Raw genomic sequence first — 17,332 nt, 5'->3', positions numbered from 1 at the left:
AATAGTTACACAGATTTATATCTTTTTTTAAGACAAGTGAGAAAGAGGGAATCAAATCCTCATTTCTTTTGCCATCTACTAAAAAGCACTCTTTCCATGGCAACCCCTGTTTCCATGGTACATGCGGTATTGCCCTTCAGAGAAGCTTTATTAAGAGACACATATACACGCACACACTGTCATGTGAATGTGCTTGCATTTTATAGCACTCTAAAGGAAAGCTATAGTGAATTGTAATTTTTTTTTTTAAGTTGTAGTGCTTTTTTCATTATACAGTGTGGTGAAGGATTATTGCTGCCACTGCTTGGCGGTGTCATGGGAGTACAATAAAATGTGGTTCTTTTCACTGTTGTTAAAGGATATTAATCAAACCTCTCTATTTACTAGTACATTAAGATCATTTTCTAAACTCTCTTTAGGTGTAAGTTGGCATACAAAGTAATCAAACTCCTTTTGCAACATCAAAAATAAACATACAATAAAGATTTTCTACTCCTAGGTTCAATGTGGGAAATAATAAAGACATTGGCAAATTTGGAGGATTATCTAAGAAGGGTTATTCTAATAAGAAAATGTGAATCCACAGAAATTTGTCATCTTTTCAATAATGGCACCTATTAGAAGTTACTTTGGATGTTTAAAATTAGCTAAATTTACGAAAGACAGACACCATATCTTTCTTTTTTTTTGATTATAAAGGTGCAACTGTGAAACTATTAAAAGTATATCATTACTTTTACCTTAGGAAGGTTCATTTATAATCATCCTTTTAGACTTTAGAGCTCATAATGACAGTAGGTAGAAAAGGTTTCTGATACTAAGTGTAATATCAGTCTTTCTCAATATAAGCTAATGCATGCTGTAAGTACGTGTTAAGGTGACACAGACAGAAGTGTATCAAAATTTCCCTGAATTTTGGAGAGCTGCTTCATGTGGTATAATTGCCTGGGACTGGTGTCTGACAAGGCTCTGCAGCTACATTTTGGAGACTGTTTAGTGTCTGCTTTTCAAGTGTTCTCTTCAAACTTTGGTCAGAAGATCTATGTAAAGTGGAGTAAACCTAAAAGTATACCTGTCTCCAAACAGGTTTATTGTCTCATATCAGTTGTTAATTTCAAAGGTAACCCTGATAGAAACCTTGTAAGAAAGAGTGGATCCTCTGTGCAAAAGGAACTTTGTCTGTGGCCTGAGGCTGCAAAGATAGGATAGTGCTTTCCAGACATCTGCTCCAGTACTTGTTGCCCTCACTTGGTCACTGACAATACAAGTAAGGAAGTAATATTTGAGTTGATATGAAAAAAAAACCAACATCAAAAATCTTGGAGAAACTCTTAAGGATCTGCCACAGGAGCAACAGAATGCAGCTATCAGCACCTCTGATGGTGAAGCTGGGAAAGTCAAAGTAAAGTGATGAGAAATATCAGTAGCTTATTTTGGGGAATTATAAGTAACCTTTACAGTGTAGTCTATTAGTCAGTGGATTTATAGCTTATGTAAAAATTAGAGGATTTTATTCTGTGTTCAGATGTGGTGCCTGTCATTTCATCAGGAACTGTCCCTTAGCAGAGGTTTCATTAATGTCAATTAATGAGAATTTTATATTAGTATTTTAAATATTTTTTTTTTTTTTAATAGAATGAAAAGTACTATTTGAATAAACAGTTTTACCCTTTTAGAGTAAAACTCTGGGTTGGTGTTTGTGAAAATGCTGAGGAAACAAAGGATCACAATAGGATTTTTATTTATTTATTGAAATCACCAAATGCATCTGTACTTATACTTTTCACAGTATTACCCTGCAGTGGTGCAAATGAGTAAGAGAAGTCTGTGATAATGCCTTTCACTATAATGCTCTGTTAAATTTCAGTTTTAGTTTTGCTAAATCTGGGCTGACTCTCCTGAGTGATCAGAGGAGAGAGATAATACTCTGAAGTCAAGCAATCCTCATAAGGAGAAAAAGCGTTTTGCTTTCCTCTGTCCTTTCCTCAGTGCTGCACAGCCCTTTCTGTGAGCGGAGCATTTGGCTGCTCTGTGCCACCCTGGATGGAGCACTGGCACCAAAGCAAGGTGTTGGTGGCTGCGGGAGCTGCAGCAGTGCCTGGGGCAGGGCACGGCCAGAGCTGCTGCTCAGCAGCCGGGGGGAGGCTGCCGTGCCTTGAGCCCCTGGGGATCTGGCTGTGAACAGTGCAGCGTGGTTTGGAATGGCAGAGCCTGCCTTGGTGGGTCGGTGACCCAGCCCTGGCACCTGTGGAGCAGCTCCCTGCCCAGGCTGGCTGCCCTCCAGCCCTCTGAACACCTCCATGCTGCTCTGAAGCCATTGCTTGGCTGCAGCCCTGCACCTGGGGCCTGCAGAAGCGGCTCCCTGCCAAGGCTGGCTGTCCTCCAGCCCTCTGAATGTCTCCACGCCACTCTGAAGCCATTGCTTGGCCGCTGCTCCCTTGGTGCTGGCAGCAGGGTCCAGGGCCTGACAAGGTCCAGCCCAGCCTCTAAGCACCTGTGTTGGAGGGCCAGGTGTGCTTGCCAGTGTTACACAGAGCCTGATGTTCCCTTTGGGTTATCCGTGGCAGAGGATTTCGGGGAAGAAGTATTTGTGGAGAAAGATTTCCCCTCCTCTTTCCTCTTCCAGTAAGAGATAATTTATGGTGGGAGTGGAGAGCCCCTGTGCCCTAGGGCTCCTCTTCTGTTCTGGTCTGTGGTGTGCCCTGGGCAAGGCCTCCAGGCTCTGCCAGACCCTGTGGAGGCTTCCCTGCATCCAGTATGGGATCACCTGCGTCCCCTTGTTTCCCTCTTCGTTTACAGCAATTTTTCAGAAACACAGAGTTTGGAAGTTAAGCAGAAGACGTCATTGCTGGTGCTGCAGACACCTGAGGCACACAAAGTTACACGTGTGCCTTTCACATTAACGTGCCTTGTCCCCAGGCAGAATCCCTCAGCAAAGTCCTCCCGCAGCCTGTGGCACTGGAGCAGGGTTTGGGCACAGTGCCCGGGGTGCAGCCAAGCACAGGCAGCTCTGCCCTGCTGGCAGCACCCCTGCCCTGCCCTGGGCTCCTGCCCTGGCACTGGGCACTGTGTCTGCAGCCACTCTCACTCTCAGCAGCAGCATGGGCTGAAGCAGCAATGCAGTCCATTCTTCCTAGTAATGGTGCTGTAATAACAACCCAAAATACGTTTTATGGTGGATGTTGATAACTAAATGCTTATCCCATATACAGATATTCAAATAATTGGAAATTTTATAGCCTGGATACAGTTGAGACTGCTGAAGGATACCTTGATATTCAAGGTTAAAATCAATAGTGTGTGTTTTGATTATTTTTCAGGTGTCTCTTCTATGTCTAATATAGCATATTTCTATTGTGGACTCTCATTTCTGTAAATCTGAGGTCTCCCATTCTTGAATGAATGAGGAGATAAGCAATTGAATTTGAAAGATACTTTATTCAACAGAAAAGCAATTTGGTTTCTGGTTATCAAAGGCCAAGAAGCAAACTAGCAATTGAATCTCCTCAGTATATATATAACCCTTATGTTGCCAGTGTGCCTGCACCTCTGAGAAGCTCTGGTTTCAGCTGTGCTCCCAGGGCCTTGTGCTCAACAGGGGTGCCATTCTCTGGCTCAGCAAGCTGCTCTGACATCAGGGTGGCTCTTGGCATCCTTGGAAATTTTACAGGCTGTCTTCCTCAGTGTTAGTGTTTCCCACTTCATTTTTGCTGTAAGAAGTCATTAAGAGGCACAAAGAGGACCCGCTGTGCCTCTCGAGGCAGAGTAGCAAGGTGCCAGCTAGTGAGTGCCAGGTAACCAGTAGTGATGTCCCTGTTTTGAGGCCTCTTGAGCCTCTCTGGTGGCTTTCCTCTGCCCATGGCTCCTCTGGCTGCTTGGTGCTGGGACAGGAGCAGAGCAATCATCAGCTATTGCTGCTATTTCATAACCTCATCATAAAGTCACTGGTAGCTGGTGGAAATGAATATGTCTGGATTTGGCACAGATGCTGTACTTGTGCCTGTAGCATATTAATGCTGTTGACTTCACAGTTTTGGGGGATGTGAAAAAAAATAAAGGGCTAGAAGGTTATGTGGGAAGCAGTGGTTTGAGAGTCAGTTTGTCTGCCTGGCCGTGTGTCTACATTTGAAATGATGTAACTCAGCTGTGGCCTTCAGTAGCATTTTCCTTCTGAGAAGGCTGTGATTAACTATCATAATTAATTGATTATACATAAAATGTAATTATAGGTGTTTCATACTTTAAGTATAGTTAAAAAAGAAAAAGGAAAAATGTGTTAAGAATTCTGGAATTGAGACAGTAATAAAAGTAGCAGCTGGATATGCAGATGTTCATAGTGAATATAACGGGATTCAGTAACAGGAAAGTCTTTTTAAGAGGGACTTACCTGAGGAAAAAAAACAAAAACCAATTGTCAGCAGTATAGCTTCACCTCAGTGGTGGCTGGGAGCATAGGAACGAATGTCTTGCTTAGGAACCTGAGAATTTTCTGTCTGTCCTTTGCATGTGGGCTGCTGCTGCAGGTGTTCTGAAGGCACCCTCCACATCCAGTGGGGGAGGCAGAAGCCTACAGCCAGCGGGGCCCAAAGCTGTGCCCTGGTTGTGTTCATTGTGACACTGAAGGGACACTGCTGGCTTCAACTTTTAAACCTTTTTTCTTAAGCAAAAACCTAAATCAGAGCAAACACATTTTTTTGGGAAAAGCTGTTGCAGAATCAAAATAGCGTGAGAAAGTCTGTATTATTCTTACGAGTACTTATTTAACGACTACAAAATTATAAAAATACTAGATTAGTGGATTTTTAAACAGAATTGAAAAAAATAATCCATTAACTGGATGTTCTCAATAAAAGGCAGTGTTGCATATCAAATTTGCTTTTAATTTAAGGATACTTTTCAAGGTGGTAGCAACAAGCACTTATCATTGTTCTTTCATCCACTGTCAGTAAGAATGATGTATAAATGAAAAATTTTTAACACAAGTCAAAACCGCCTGGCCACACTTAAGATTCCTGTTTTAACATGATAAATATATTCTCTAGATACTACTTAAAATTCTCCTTAGTGAAGGTAAAAATTAAACTTCCAGGAATTTTTCACAGTGCATAAGTGCAGATTTGAAATTGAGATCTGTAGAGTTAAAGGAAGCTGTGCTCATTGCATGTCATGGAAATGACACAAAGATTTCTGTGACAGGTCTTGTTTGATGGTTCTGTGGATTTTGTATTATTACTGCTTCTTTGTGGTGATCTTATTTCTAAGGAATACTAGAAAAAGGTAAGTACAATAATATATAATGTCAAATGTGGTGACTGTTAAAAAATAGCCAATTTCAATGGCTATTGAAATTGGCTCTTTTCATAGCCAAATGAATATTATCTTTACAGCTGCTGTTAATGTGTAAAGATACAGGATCTGAACTTGTGTCAGAGCTTGTAGGAGGCATCTGTGGTGAGCTGCAGAGCTGTGAGGCATGGAGGGTACAGCTGGAGAAGGCCTTAGAGAGATGCAGGTTCCTTTTAGCTAAACAAGAAATACTAGCATTGCTTCAGCTTACAGCATTGAACTAGTTAATGGGGCACATTCCCTCAGTCCTCTACAGCAAAGGTTTTGGGTATTTTTCAAAGAAAATTAATGCACTTTGCTTACCCTCTGTCAATGATGGTTACAAATAGAACTACTATTTCAAGTAATAGTTATAAGCCATTATTTTAATGGTTTTACAAATACCTGGGAGGACAGACTGCAATATTTCATCTGAGAAAGGACTGAATATTAAATAAAGGTAGCCTCCCATTGGGTCCTGCTTTAATCTCCTGCTGGTTTTGGAAGGTGAATTTAAGAGCTGAAAGCATTTTAGATTAAGTGCTAGGGGAGAGGTTCAGTAGGACTTAGATGGCAGATTAGCACTTTGTGTTCATAACAATCCTTTCCCTCTTTGCCTTTTCACTTCAAACACATCTTTTCAAGATGCAGAATTTAACTTTAGTCAGGTGTACAGCTGCCTTATACTGATCTTCTAATAGTCACAGGTAATAGATTAGTCTATTAATTATTAATAATATTTTTCTTTTATTTAATGTTTCTCCATACTTTTGGTATGTTGGACTGAGAACTGGGATTTTCCCAATAATTCAGAAGGCTGGACTTCTAAATGCAATTTTCGAGACTGCTACCCCAGAGAAAAAATTCTCAAGTCATGACCTGTTTTGCTTTAGAAGTTAGAAATAGTGAAGTTGTTGAAAATGTTTAACTCAACACTTAATGCAAGACTTAAATGCAAGCAGAACATTTAACTTCTCAAACCAAAAGGAAATGTTTGCAATAATAAACTATTCCTTCTTTCTATGCTATTCCTTCTTTTTATGGAAAAATACCTTTGGCATCTCAGCTAGGGGTAACAAGGTATTGCCAGTGTGAAATATTTTTGTCCATTGTGAGAAGTAAAAGTGAATTGCTAATTGTAGTAACTTTTTTTTAATGGTAGTGTTATATAATGGAAATACTTGTCTACATACGGAAAGAGAATTTAGAATAATTGCAAACCATTTTAGTACAAGCAACAGCAAAACAGCTATTGGAATATCAAGCCCTTTAATTATATGGGGGAAAAGAGAGAATCATTAGAAATTGCATGTAAGGTTGTCATTCTATGTTTCTTCTGACAAAAGAAGGCTATTTTGAAAGGATTTGATTATTCAGCTTGTAGCTGTTATAGTAGACAGACAACCAAAAGGCAGTTTGTCTTTCTAGATAAATTCTGGTTATCAATTATGTCATGCAGAACAATTAAAAATATTTTAAAGTTGTTCAGGTGCCTTTATTGCAGTCATAATTCAATAAGTAATGAAATAAACTGATAAACCAAGTCAATATGAAATAGTCTCACATTGAAACTAAATTGCTACTGTCAAAGTCCCCGTTCATTTGCTAAAACCTCTGTTTCTGGTTCCTCTTCTGATCCACTGCAACACCTGGCCTGCACCTGTGACATGTCTTGCAGAGTAGTTGATTTCCAAAATGCCTTGATGGAAACCAAGGGGTTTAGTGAACAACTAACAAATTGCCCCTTGTTTCTGGGTGAGGGGTGCATAGCTATAGGGAAACATGAACAGTATCTCCCTGTTGAGCTATCCTGGATCAGGCAGGTAGCCAGCTTGTTTTGCAGATGGATCAGTAGTCACAACAGTATGGTTCTGGTGTCCAGGTGTTCCAGTGGGGTTTTTTTTGGAGTTGAGCCAGAAGCCAATCTTTTCTAAGAAAAGAAAGTGATAATGAGTCATTCACAGATGTCTCAAACACACTTAGAAGCTAAATGTCTTCCTACTGTAGTAATAATAACATAATATTAAGAGGTGAAGGCCATCAGCTCAGTCAAATGGAATTAAAAAAGAGTCTCATACTTTCTTTTTCCTTTCCCTTAAGTATTATTTATTACTTAGCAATAGCAACCATGATGGGCGAAATGCTTTCTTGCAGCCATAATATCATGGACTCAGCAAGGAGTGCATAATTTGACAGATGGATTTTGCTGAGGACGGAGTGCAGAATGCAGGCAGGGTTTTTCTGATGAGGTGATGAATATTAGTTAAATTGAAATAGTGGGATCAATGCTGGTTTCATATAGCCTGACCTTGCCCATTCAATGTTTTTTCTTCTTTGTTCTTCTTGTCTGCTTTGTTTCCATGACTTGTTTTCAACACTAAGCGCAAAAGCCTCATACAGCTGCACTGTGTGTATCTCCCAGTTAGCTGTGCACAAAGCAGTGGGACTCCAGCACAGCTGCAGGGGAAGCCTCCACCATGGCAGCAGCCTCTGCCCTGCAGTGGAGGATGCAAGTTCCAGGCAGGAAGGCACCTGTTAGGAAAGAGCAGCCTGATTGCTCAGATGCAGCTGTTGCCAGCTGCTGCTGTAGTGCCTTCTTGCATGCTCCTGTAGCAGGGGCATCTTCAGGGGTAGGAATGTCAGAGGTTGCCATGGGAGCGTGGCTGACTTGCAGGGTACATTTCTGCAAGGGACAAAGAAGAGCACAGTGGAAGAAGAAAGGGAGTCCTCTCAGAATATCTGCCATGCCACTTAACAGAGGCAGTAAGAAGCAGTAATGAGAGATGGAGAAAAGGAAAAACTTGAGTTCTGTCCCACCAGCTTTAAGGCCTATAATGTAAGATGAGGGAATTTGGTGTGAAATGATAACTTTGGAAGACAGACCTGGTGAAAGGAGGGTACTCAATGCTGCTATATCAGCTTTATAGGAAAGTTGAGAGTGACATTCAGTTGTAAGGGAGTGCTGCTGTACAGGAAGTATCTTATAAAGCACAACAGCATAAAAAATATTATGGGAGAAGAGCAGATCCATGGAACCACTGTGGGCAGAAATCTTGTGCTCTAATGATAATGCAGTGCTAAGATTGTGTTACCAGCCCCCTGCTCAGACCTGTAATAGTGCTCAGGAAATGTGAAATGAGAGTAGGGAAGCTGCAAATTCAGTACAGGCAGCAACAGTAAGACATTTCAGCAGGTGCCCTGTAGAGACTGGATTGGTGCCTTCTCATGATGGGAAAAAGAGAGGATGCATCCAGATGTGCAAAGTGGCTGCTTCCCAGAACACCTGGTGCATCCAGAAAGGTGTTACTCTGGATGATGTACTTCCAAGTGATGCACTGGAGCTGCTGGGTAACTAGTGACTGCCATAAGATCACATGGAGCTCTACAGCCAAAGAGAGCAAAATAAACACATGCAGAACATGGTCATTGGTTTTAAGTACAGGATCTGCAGAACAAGCAGACAATTGGACAAAAAACACTTAAAGAATTATTCTAAAAGGCCTATAAGCACCCTGAGGGCTATCAACAATACAGTTATTAGAATAAAGTTATCAGAAGCCCCACATATATCTCAAAGTAAAAAAAAAGAGAATACTAAATCATCCTCAGGAGCTTACCTCACTAGATAGAAACCACTGTAACCATTTTGTTACAGTGGAGGGCACTGTAACAAAATGGCCAGCTGCTGGAAACAGGAAAGCCTGCTCAAATGAACAGTAGAGGAAAGCCCTTAAAACATGGCCAGCCAAACACAGACAGGAAATTAAAAATCTCATAAAGAATTAGAAAAATGTCTCACAAAAGATGCTCAAGCTGTTGACAAAAAGCTCCTTAGTATATCAAACCCAGGAAATCAGTGGCACTACTTGACAGCAGCAGCATAACTGGGGGCACTTAGTGGAAAGCCTGGACCAGGGATGGTCAGTGAATTCTTTGTGTTGGGCTCTGCTGCTGAAGGTGATGGGAAGATCTTTCACAGGAGTTTCTTATTATCTGTGTGATGGTGGTGGTATCTTTTTTCTTTTTATTGTGTTTTGTATTGGTGGTTGTGTGTTTTTCAGCAGGTGGGTCACAGAAAATAAATCAGCCTGGAGTGAGTATCGAGAGAAGCTGTGCTGCTGCTGCATCCCATCCTCACAGGAAGCTGGTGGGTTGTCAGTGTAAGTCCTGTCCATTAATTTGGTTCTAGAGGGTAACCTGGGAATTACTCACCAGTGTGTCTGATCTCCATATGTGGGGGGATAGAATGTAAGAAAATAAAGATAGTGCAGAAGGTAATCTCACCCCTGAGGAATTGCAGCTGTACTAATAACCAAAGATTAGGAACAGGCCTGCCCTTAACAGGTCCCAGCTGTGTCCAATGAGGATGAGTGCTATAAAAGAGTGGGTTAGCTGGTTGAGAAGTGAGCTGGAGTTTGGCTGTGCTGTGAAGAAGGAGGAGTCAGTGCTGTGAGGAGCTGCCCATGAGACATCACTGAGAAGGTATGGGAGCTTTGCAATATGATCACATCCATACTTAGTGAGCTGGTAGCATCCCTTTTAAAGAATAGCACCATTCAGTATGTGGCTAATCATAAGTACAAGGTCCTTGCAATGTGAGCCTGTAGCCCAGAAAGCCAGCTGCCTTCTGGGCTGCATCACAAGCAGTGTGGCCAGCAGGCTGAGGGAGGGGATTCTGCCCCTCTGCTCTGGGGAGACTCTACCTGCAGTGCTGCATCCAGTTTTGGAGTCCTCAGCACAGAAAAGACATGGACCTCTTGAAGCAGGTACAGATGAGGCCATGAGCTGATCAGAGAGCTGGAGTACCTGCCTCATGAAGACAGGCTGGGAGAGTTGGGATTGTTCAGCCTGGAAGTGAAGGCTCTGGGTTACCTCTTAGTAACATTCCTGTACTCACTGGGGGTTTCTAAGAAGGAGGGGCACAGACTTAGCAAGGCGTAGCAACAGGACATGGGGTATTGATTTTAAAGTAGCAGAGGATAGACTGAAACTAGAGATAAGAGCTTTTCTTTTACAGGGCTTGGTGCAACACAGGAACAAGTTGTTCAGAGCAATGGTAGGTCCCCCATCCCTGGTAACATTCAGGATCAGATTGCACAGGGCTCCAAGCAAGTTGATCTAGTTGAAGCTGTCCCTGCTCATTGCAAAATAGTTTGATTAGATGATCTTTGTAGGTCCCTTTCAACCCAACCTAATCTCTGATTCTAAAACCTCTTGTGTAAAAGCTAGTGTGGCTCTGGCCACAATGGCACCCTGTCCTGGATCAAGGATAATGTAGCCAGCAGGACCAGGGCAGTGATCACACCTGTACTTGGCGCTGGTGAGGCTGTGCCTCGAGTTCTGTGTCCAGTTCTGGGCCCTTCACTTCAAAAAGGATGTGGAGACACTGGAACATGTCCAGCAAAGCACAGCAAGGCTTGAGAGCCATCACTTGTCTGATGGGAAATGGCTGAGGGAGCTGAGCTTGTTGATTCTTGAGGAAAGGAGGCTCAGGGCCTCACCACTCTACAACCACATGGAAGGAGGTTGGAGCAAGGTGGGGGCTGGTCTCTTCTGCAGTGAAAGGACCAGAGGAAATGGCCTTAAGCTGAGATGGGAGATTCAGAGATTAGATTCAGATTCACTAAGATTAGACAGGAGAATTGTTCTTTCACTGTTAGGGTAGTTGGGCTGCCCTGGAGGTGGTGGAGTCACCACCCTGGAAGTGTTTAAGGCACTGTGTAATACAGTTCTGGGTCTGGCAGTGAGTAGTACAGTTCAGTGGTTACAGTGGTGGTGCTGGACTGACAGTCAGACTGGGTGATCTCAGGACCATAGTCATCGGGGTTGGAAGAGAATGTTAAGTTAGCACAGGTAAGTGAATGGTAGAAAAACTGAATGTACAACTGTTCACACAGTCCTGAAGTCATTGAGCCCCTGAACAAGGGGACTTTGGAGGAAATTAATGCCATTATTGCCATTTCTTTTTGAGTCTTAAAGTTTGGGAAGGGAAGAGAGCATAAAATGGGTATAGATCTATCAATGTAGGTCTTTAGTTCATCCTCTGTGCATATGTTAATTAACTAACAAATGGAGAAATAAAACACAAATTTGTGCTACTGGACCTGCAAACTTGAGAGAAGTGTACTTCCTACTAGTCTCTTCCTTAAATGACTTTTAAAAAAAAAAATCCTGAACACCAGCCAACTTTATTGCAGCTAATTTTATGTTCTTTTCAGAAATCAAACTCTTGCAAATGAAAGAGATATTTGTGTTGATTCATTGGGAGTATGGTGCACAGTGTGCATAAACTTAATTGCAGAAATATTGCTACACAAATACTATTAAATATTGACCACAAATATATGAGTTTATAGCTAGAAAGTGTGTTTTTCATTCACTTCTGCTGAAGTAATTTTCTTTCCTTTTCTCCCTTAGGCAGTGGTGTGATTTGTTTATAACACTATATGTGGGTCCCAAAACCACACGTTTGAGCAAATGGTTAAAGCAAAATTGACATTACTAGTTATAAGTTTGATACATTAATATAAGAAACAGAATTCTCTGTATCTGTAAAACTCCTAGGCAAATCATCAACAGTAAGTCAATAATCTCCTCTCACTGTTAGAATATGCCTTTTCTGTGGAAAAATAGATATAAATAGATTGAATTTAGGGTTTTTTTCAGACCCTGGGTCTGACTGACTTGCCTGATTTTGAAATGTGAGGATACCCATGGACCCCTGGTTTCTTTATAACTGTGTTTGTATAATTTTTTTTTTTGTTTTGCATGAGTCTTTCTACTATGAGATAAAAGTCAAAATCTTGGCTCTTCTGAAGTGAATTTGAAGTTTTAATTTTAAAAACCAAACTAACCAAAAGCAAACAAAGCATCCTCTGTAATGTTTCAAATCAAATATGTTGATTCTCTTAAGAGCTTGTGCAGAAAGATACTTTATATGGAAAAATAGGCTGGATAGATCCTGAATGCTTATAGAACCTTTATGCTATCTCTGATGTTCTAGGTAATTTTATGTAAAGGCTCTAAAGTTGCCCTTTGATTACAGTCAATAAGAGGCCAAAACCATTTGTTAGCCAGGATAGGCAGTGCTGAGGGGATGTGTGTGATGGCTGCATTGCTATTAGATCTGTCTGGTACCTTTGAGGCTCTTTGAAAGATCTCTTGTAAAACAGGGAGTATATAGAAAGTATTGAGTGTTAATATGGTCATTTTCCTGGGTGCCCAATAGCCTTCAAGTCATAAAAATGAGTAATAAGTTTTGAAAGAAAATAATTAATACCTACAGTTTCAGAAATTACTCTGTTAATGGATGTTCTCATCAATTAAACTTAATGGTCTGAAAAGTGTTATTGATTGCTTTGATGTTTTATCTAAACACACACAAAAAAGGGGAAAAAAAAAGCGATTTGTTTAATTTTATTTGGTGACTGTTTTCATGCCTGTCTGTAGTGTGAGGAATGCTAAGGGAAAGTTGTATCAGTCTTTTTTTAGTCTGTGAATCTGTTTGCTCATGTCATATGGCATGAGTGGGCCTGGCTCCTCTGTGCAGGAGAGACTGATAAGATCATTTTAGGGAAATCTAATTATTCCTTGAACTGGAAACTTTCTTCTGCTGCACAGCTGAGGGAAGCTTGCACACATCTTATGTACCATTACAAATGGTTTATTAAATTAGAGATCTGTGTGACTCAAAGATTAAGTACTATATTGTATGTGCTTAGTATCCGTAGGGGTTACTTTTACTTCATTATTTACTTGCTTGACTTGATAATTTTTTAATAGATATTGGCTAATTCCTGTTCTTCTTCCTTACTTCCTTCCCCCATCCCGGATTTTGTTAGGTGATCCAATCAGAAAGTGATTTTGGGTAGTGGTAGGTAAGGGGATGATGTGGTGTGGCTGCCTCCTGTGTTTGGTTTGCTGTGTCACTGAGTTTGGGGGCAGGCAAAAGCACCAGTATCAGCGACTGAAGTTTATTCAGTTCATTCCTTCTGGTCCACAGACCATGCCAAGGTTGGTTGTCATCTTGTGCACGGGATTGTAAAGCTACTGGAAGGGTAATGATGACTAAAGCTACCGGAGGTATTTGTAAGCCAAACTTACAGTTATGTGGAGGCGTGTTGGTAAATGGTGTATCTGTTACTTTATCTGTGGTAACAGTGACCCATCATGTGCCTTTTTCTCACCTTTGACTTTGTCATGTCACCATCTCAGGCTGTTGGTTCCTTCATGTGCAGGAAGGGGCTGGAGGTTGCATTTTGATGTTAAACATTACATTTTTATGAACACTGTTATAATCTTTAATCAATTTTAGTTACCTGATTCTTCAATTTCACGTTTTTATTCCTGGTTTCTACTGTTACTGCCATTTACTTGGCAGAGACAGGAAGAATGTGGCTGTTTCATCTAATTTATAACTTAGAAACACGTTTTGAGAAATAAAAAACATATGCAGCTGATTTCTGAGGTTAACTGTATGGCCCTGACAACTATCTGTCTCTTTCAGGAAATGCTTAATAGGCTTAAAATCATGTGGTTTAGACTTCTAGGATTTTTATTTTTCTTTATAATTCTGTCTGTCTTGGGGAATATAGAAGAGAAAGTTAGGACTGTCGATTAATTTGGTTGCCTCTTTTTTAGTGCATTTGAGAAGTACTTGACATAGCTTTTTCCTGTATCTATTTAGAGATTGGGTTATTTGGGGTAGAGGCTCTGACAAGTGATGACTTGTGTTGGATATGTTATGCTATTCCTGCTAGAACTGAATTTCCAGGTATTTCCCCATTAATTTCCCTGTACTTTTCCATCTGGTATAAAAATCTTATCCATCCCCTGTCAAGAGACCAAAGTAGAGCAAGTGAAACCCCAGCTCTGCTCTGCTGTGACCACAGGGAGGCAGCTGCTGAACTAAGTCAGAGGGTGCTCATGTTCTGCCTGCCAGGAGATGCAAGAAAGAATGAGTGACATCCTCTCAGTGATTTCTGGCATTTCTCCTTCCTAAATGCAAGGCTGCCTGCCAGCATCTCTTCCTTTTGAGCAATGATGTTCTGCCCTTGTGGTTGTGAATAATGCCTGGCCCCTGCTCAGTCTTTGTAAAGAGCCACTTTTAAAACAATACCTTGTTTGTTGCATTCATCTCTGACTTCCAGTAGTGACCTTGCTTATACCCACATCTTGTTACAGTTTATTTTCAAAAAACTTTGATCTTCTTTGGTACATCTGTTGGAGGAGCACTAGTCTGCAGACTCGTGTGTAGGGTATATCAGTTGGCAGATGAAGATACAGAGCAAGACTGTGCTAGCTTGTTCTTGTAACTCAGACTTAATTCATTACCCTGAAGATTTTACAGCCTGGAAAGGCTTAATTGAGTGGCAGTAACCATAGCCAATGTTTGTCCTTTTGCCTTTTGCCCCTGCTCTCTATCCCACAATATGCTTGATATTGACTTCTCTTTTTAGTCTGCTGGTGTGGAGGCAGGCTTGGTTGGATTTATTCTTCTGTGATGAGATTAAAAAAAATACCAAGTTTTTTTGTCTTAGATGGGAGGTGGGAGAGTTGGAGAAATGGACCATGCCTCTCTATCCCTTCATATAAACCAACAGAGGGTTTACTCTTTTCATAGAAATGAACAAGCAGTCAAAACTTTAAACCTTGGAAGCAACGCACAAGAAAAATTGTTGTTTACATGCAGGCTGTTGGGTAAAGAAATAGAAAGGGAGAAAGGTTATGAGTAAACATCTGTGTATGTCTTTTGCTCAGTCTTAATTTGGCAATGAGCTGAGCAGATAAGAGTTCATTTTGCTGTAGCTGGCAAAAGTTGGTGTATCATATATAGAGTGTGTACACAGAAAATGAAATGATACCATGCTTCTCTATTAAGGGGTATCATTTTGTGGTATGAGAAATGGTGTCTATACATTTTATGGTAATGAGATGATTAAAATCTGTGGTAAAGTTGTATTCTGAAATTCACTTCAAAAGTACTTGCAATTAACATAGGAAAAAGTAAAAATTTACTTCTGGAAAGATAATGAGATACTTTGCATTAAAATATGCATTGATCATGGTTAACATAATTTGCTTTAAGAAGTTAAGAAATTAGAATGCTAAGATTTGCACAAACTTGCTCTTGTTATACAGGATTAAATTTTATTAAGGAGTGGAAGGATTTGTACTACTTTGGTTATTATTGTAGCTTTTTCCTAAGCATTTTCAGTACACACCATGCTCAATTCCGTGAGCACAGCTTCCCATGCTCACTAAGAACCAAACATGAAGTATTTATTTAAACATTCCTGAACATTTTCAAGAGTCATCAAGTTTAATGAGAAGGTACAGAACTCCATTGTCTCTACGAGATAATAATTGTCTATGGTGGAATGAAATGGGTGTTAAGAAGTCATATAAAGATGAAATAACAGGAGAAATCTTGCTAATTAGAATAAGTGAAGTTTATCAATATCCATTTATTTAGTGGAATTAAGCAGTCTTTTCTTCTCTTTAGGTTACTTAATAGTCCCATGTGTACGATACTCCAAATCTTTTTCGTTGTGGTTTAATTAGTTTCTTCTATTAACCTTCTGAACTTTGCTGTACAGGTAAAGGATATAGAGCTGTAATGTTTGCTGTTTATGCTATATGTTAAGCAGTGGCACTGTATTTAGATGATAGACTCTTTTTTTCTTCTCAGTGCTACAGGGAAAGACTTTGATCTTCCAGGAATTGTTTTCTGTCAGTAGTTAAGTGCCTTTTGTGTCTGGGTATTCACTTTTATTTGAGTACACTTAGTCAGAAATAAAACCGTGAACAAATTACTGGAGTTTAATCTTTGCAGATGTGATTTCCTTTTCAATCCTTTGAATATTGTTCTAAAACCATCTGGTACACTTAAATTCACATTTATGTGGTTGCTTTAGAATGAGTATTTTCTGTTAAGGCTATCTCTGAGCAGACAGTCTTCTTGAAGATCTTGTACCTCCTTGCATTGCACCATTGACTGTTTGGAGTGTAGACCCTAAGGCTCACACTGATGATTTTAACTCCTATTACACTATTGATTCCAGAAATCCAATGAAACTGCATAATACATTTTATTTTTCTGTTTCCATCTATTATAATATCCATATTTGTAAACAAACCTTCATGATAGAGCAGATTTTTTTCCTAGGAGTCTCTGCTTTTCAGAAGTCTGAATCAAAACCAGCTTGTCATATTGACTAAGAGATAAATTTGATGTTGCCTGGTCCATCTCCCTATACAGACACATTTTGACACAGTGTATTTGAGTGCTAATAATGACATTAGAAGATGTTGGAAAGAGATCTAATTTGGCATGCAGGAGTGACTTTGCTGTCATCTCCTATTTTCTGCACAATTGACAGCAGATACTTGGGGCTGAATTTTTCTTTCAGGTCAGATTTCCAAGGCATGAGGCTGTCTGTTAGAAACAGATAAGACCAAAACCAATACAGAAGTACTTGTTGGAAGTGTCAGCAGTGCTGAGGATTTAAAAAGAGTGCTTCAGTTTTCTGTTTATGACATGACACAACAAGATATATTTCACTAGCAATAAAATCCAACCAACAACCCCATGCCAGTTTTTAAAATTTCTCACTGGGAAAATTTTGTATTAGTAGTCTTATCCGGGAAGAACAAAAATTTTTTTCGACCAATATATTATTTTGTCACACTCTCTAGCTAGTACTGTTAAATTATTTTTCAAGAAATCAAAGTAGGTGTAAATGCCCTCATGATCCAAAATGCTTTCAAGCTTTCACTGTCAGACAAATAAAATTTATATCTGTGCTTAATTTTTTAGTGTGCAAGGCACTGAAAAAGTGTATGAAAACATTATCTGAGGTAAAACAAAACCAATATGCTTCCAAATATTTCCACAAATGTTTCATACACTGTTGGTTCTCAAACAGCCCATTTCATATCCCACCTCTTCCTTTCAGCAAAAACAAGTGGGCTACTTATATGATTCTGTTGGTGAATGTTACTGTCT

At 40.1% G+C, this 17,332-nt stretch overlaps 1 protein-coding gene across 1 annotated transcript in view; it reads left to right on the top strand.

Moving 5' to 3' along the window:
• Positions 1–5,195: 5,195 nt before the first annotated feature.
• LOC143694647 (uncharacterized) overlaps positions 5,196–17,332 on the top strand; it is a 73,194-nt gene continuing 61,057 nt past the window's right edge. The window contains exons 1-2 of the mRNA XM_077182211.1: positions 5,196–5,277; positions 9,387–9,485. Of these exons, the coding sequence (XP_077038326.1) occupies positions 5,207–5,277; positions 9,387–9,485 (170 nt within the window). The 5' untranslated portion in view covers positions 5,196–5,206. The remainder of the gene's footprint in view (positions 5,278–9,386; positions 9,486–17,332) is intronic.

Source organism: Agelaius phoeniceus, chromosome 8, assembly GCF_051311805.1.
Source record: "Agelaius phoeniceus isolate bAgePho1 chromosome 8, bAgePho1.hap1, whole genome shotgun sequence".
In the NCBI taxonomy this organism is placed as follows: Eukaryota; Metazoa; Chordata; class Aves; order Passeriformes; family Icteridae; genus Agelaius; species Agelaius phoeniceus.
The sequence above is the reverse complement of the archived record's forward strand: the minus strand, read 5'-3'. Positions and strand labels throughout refer to the sequence as shown.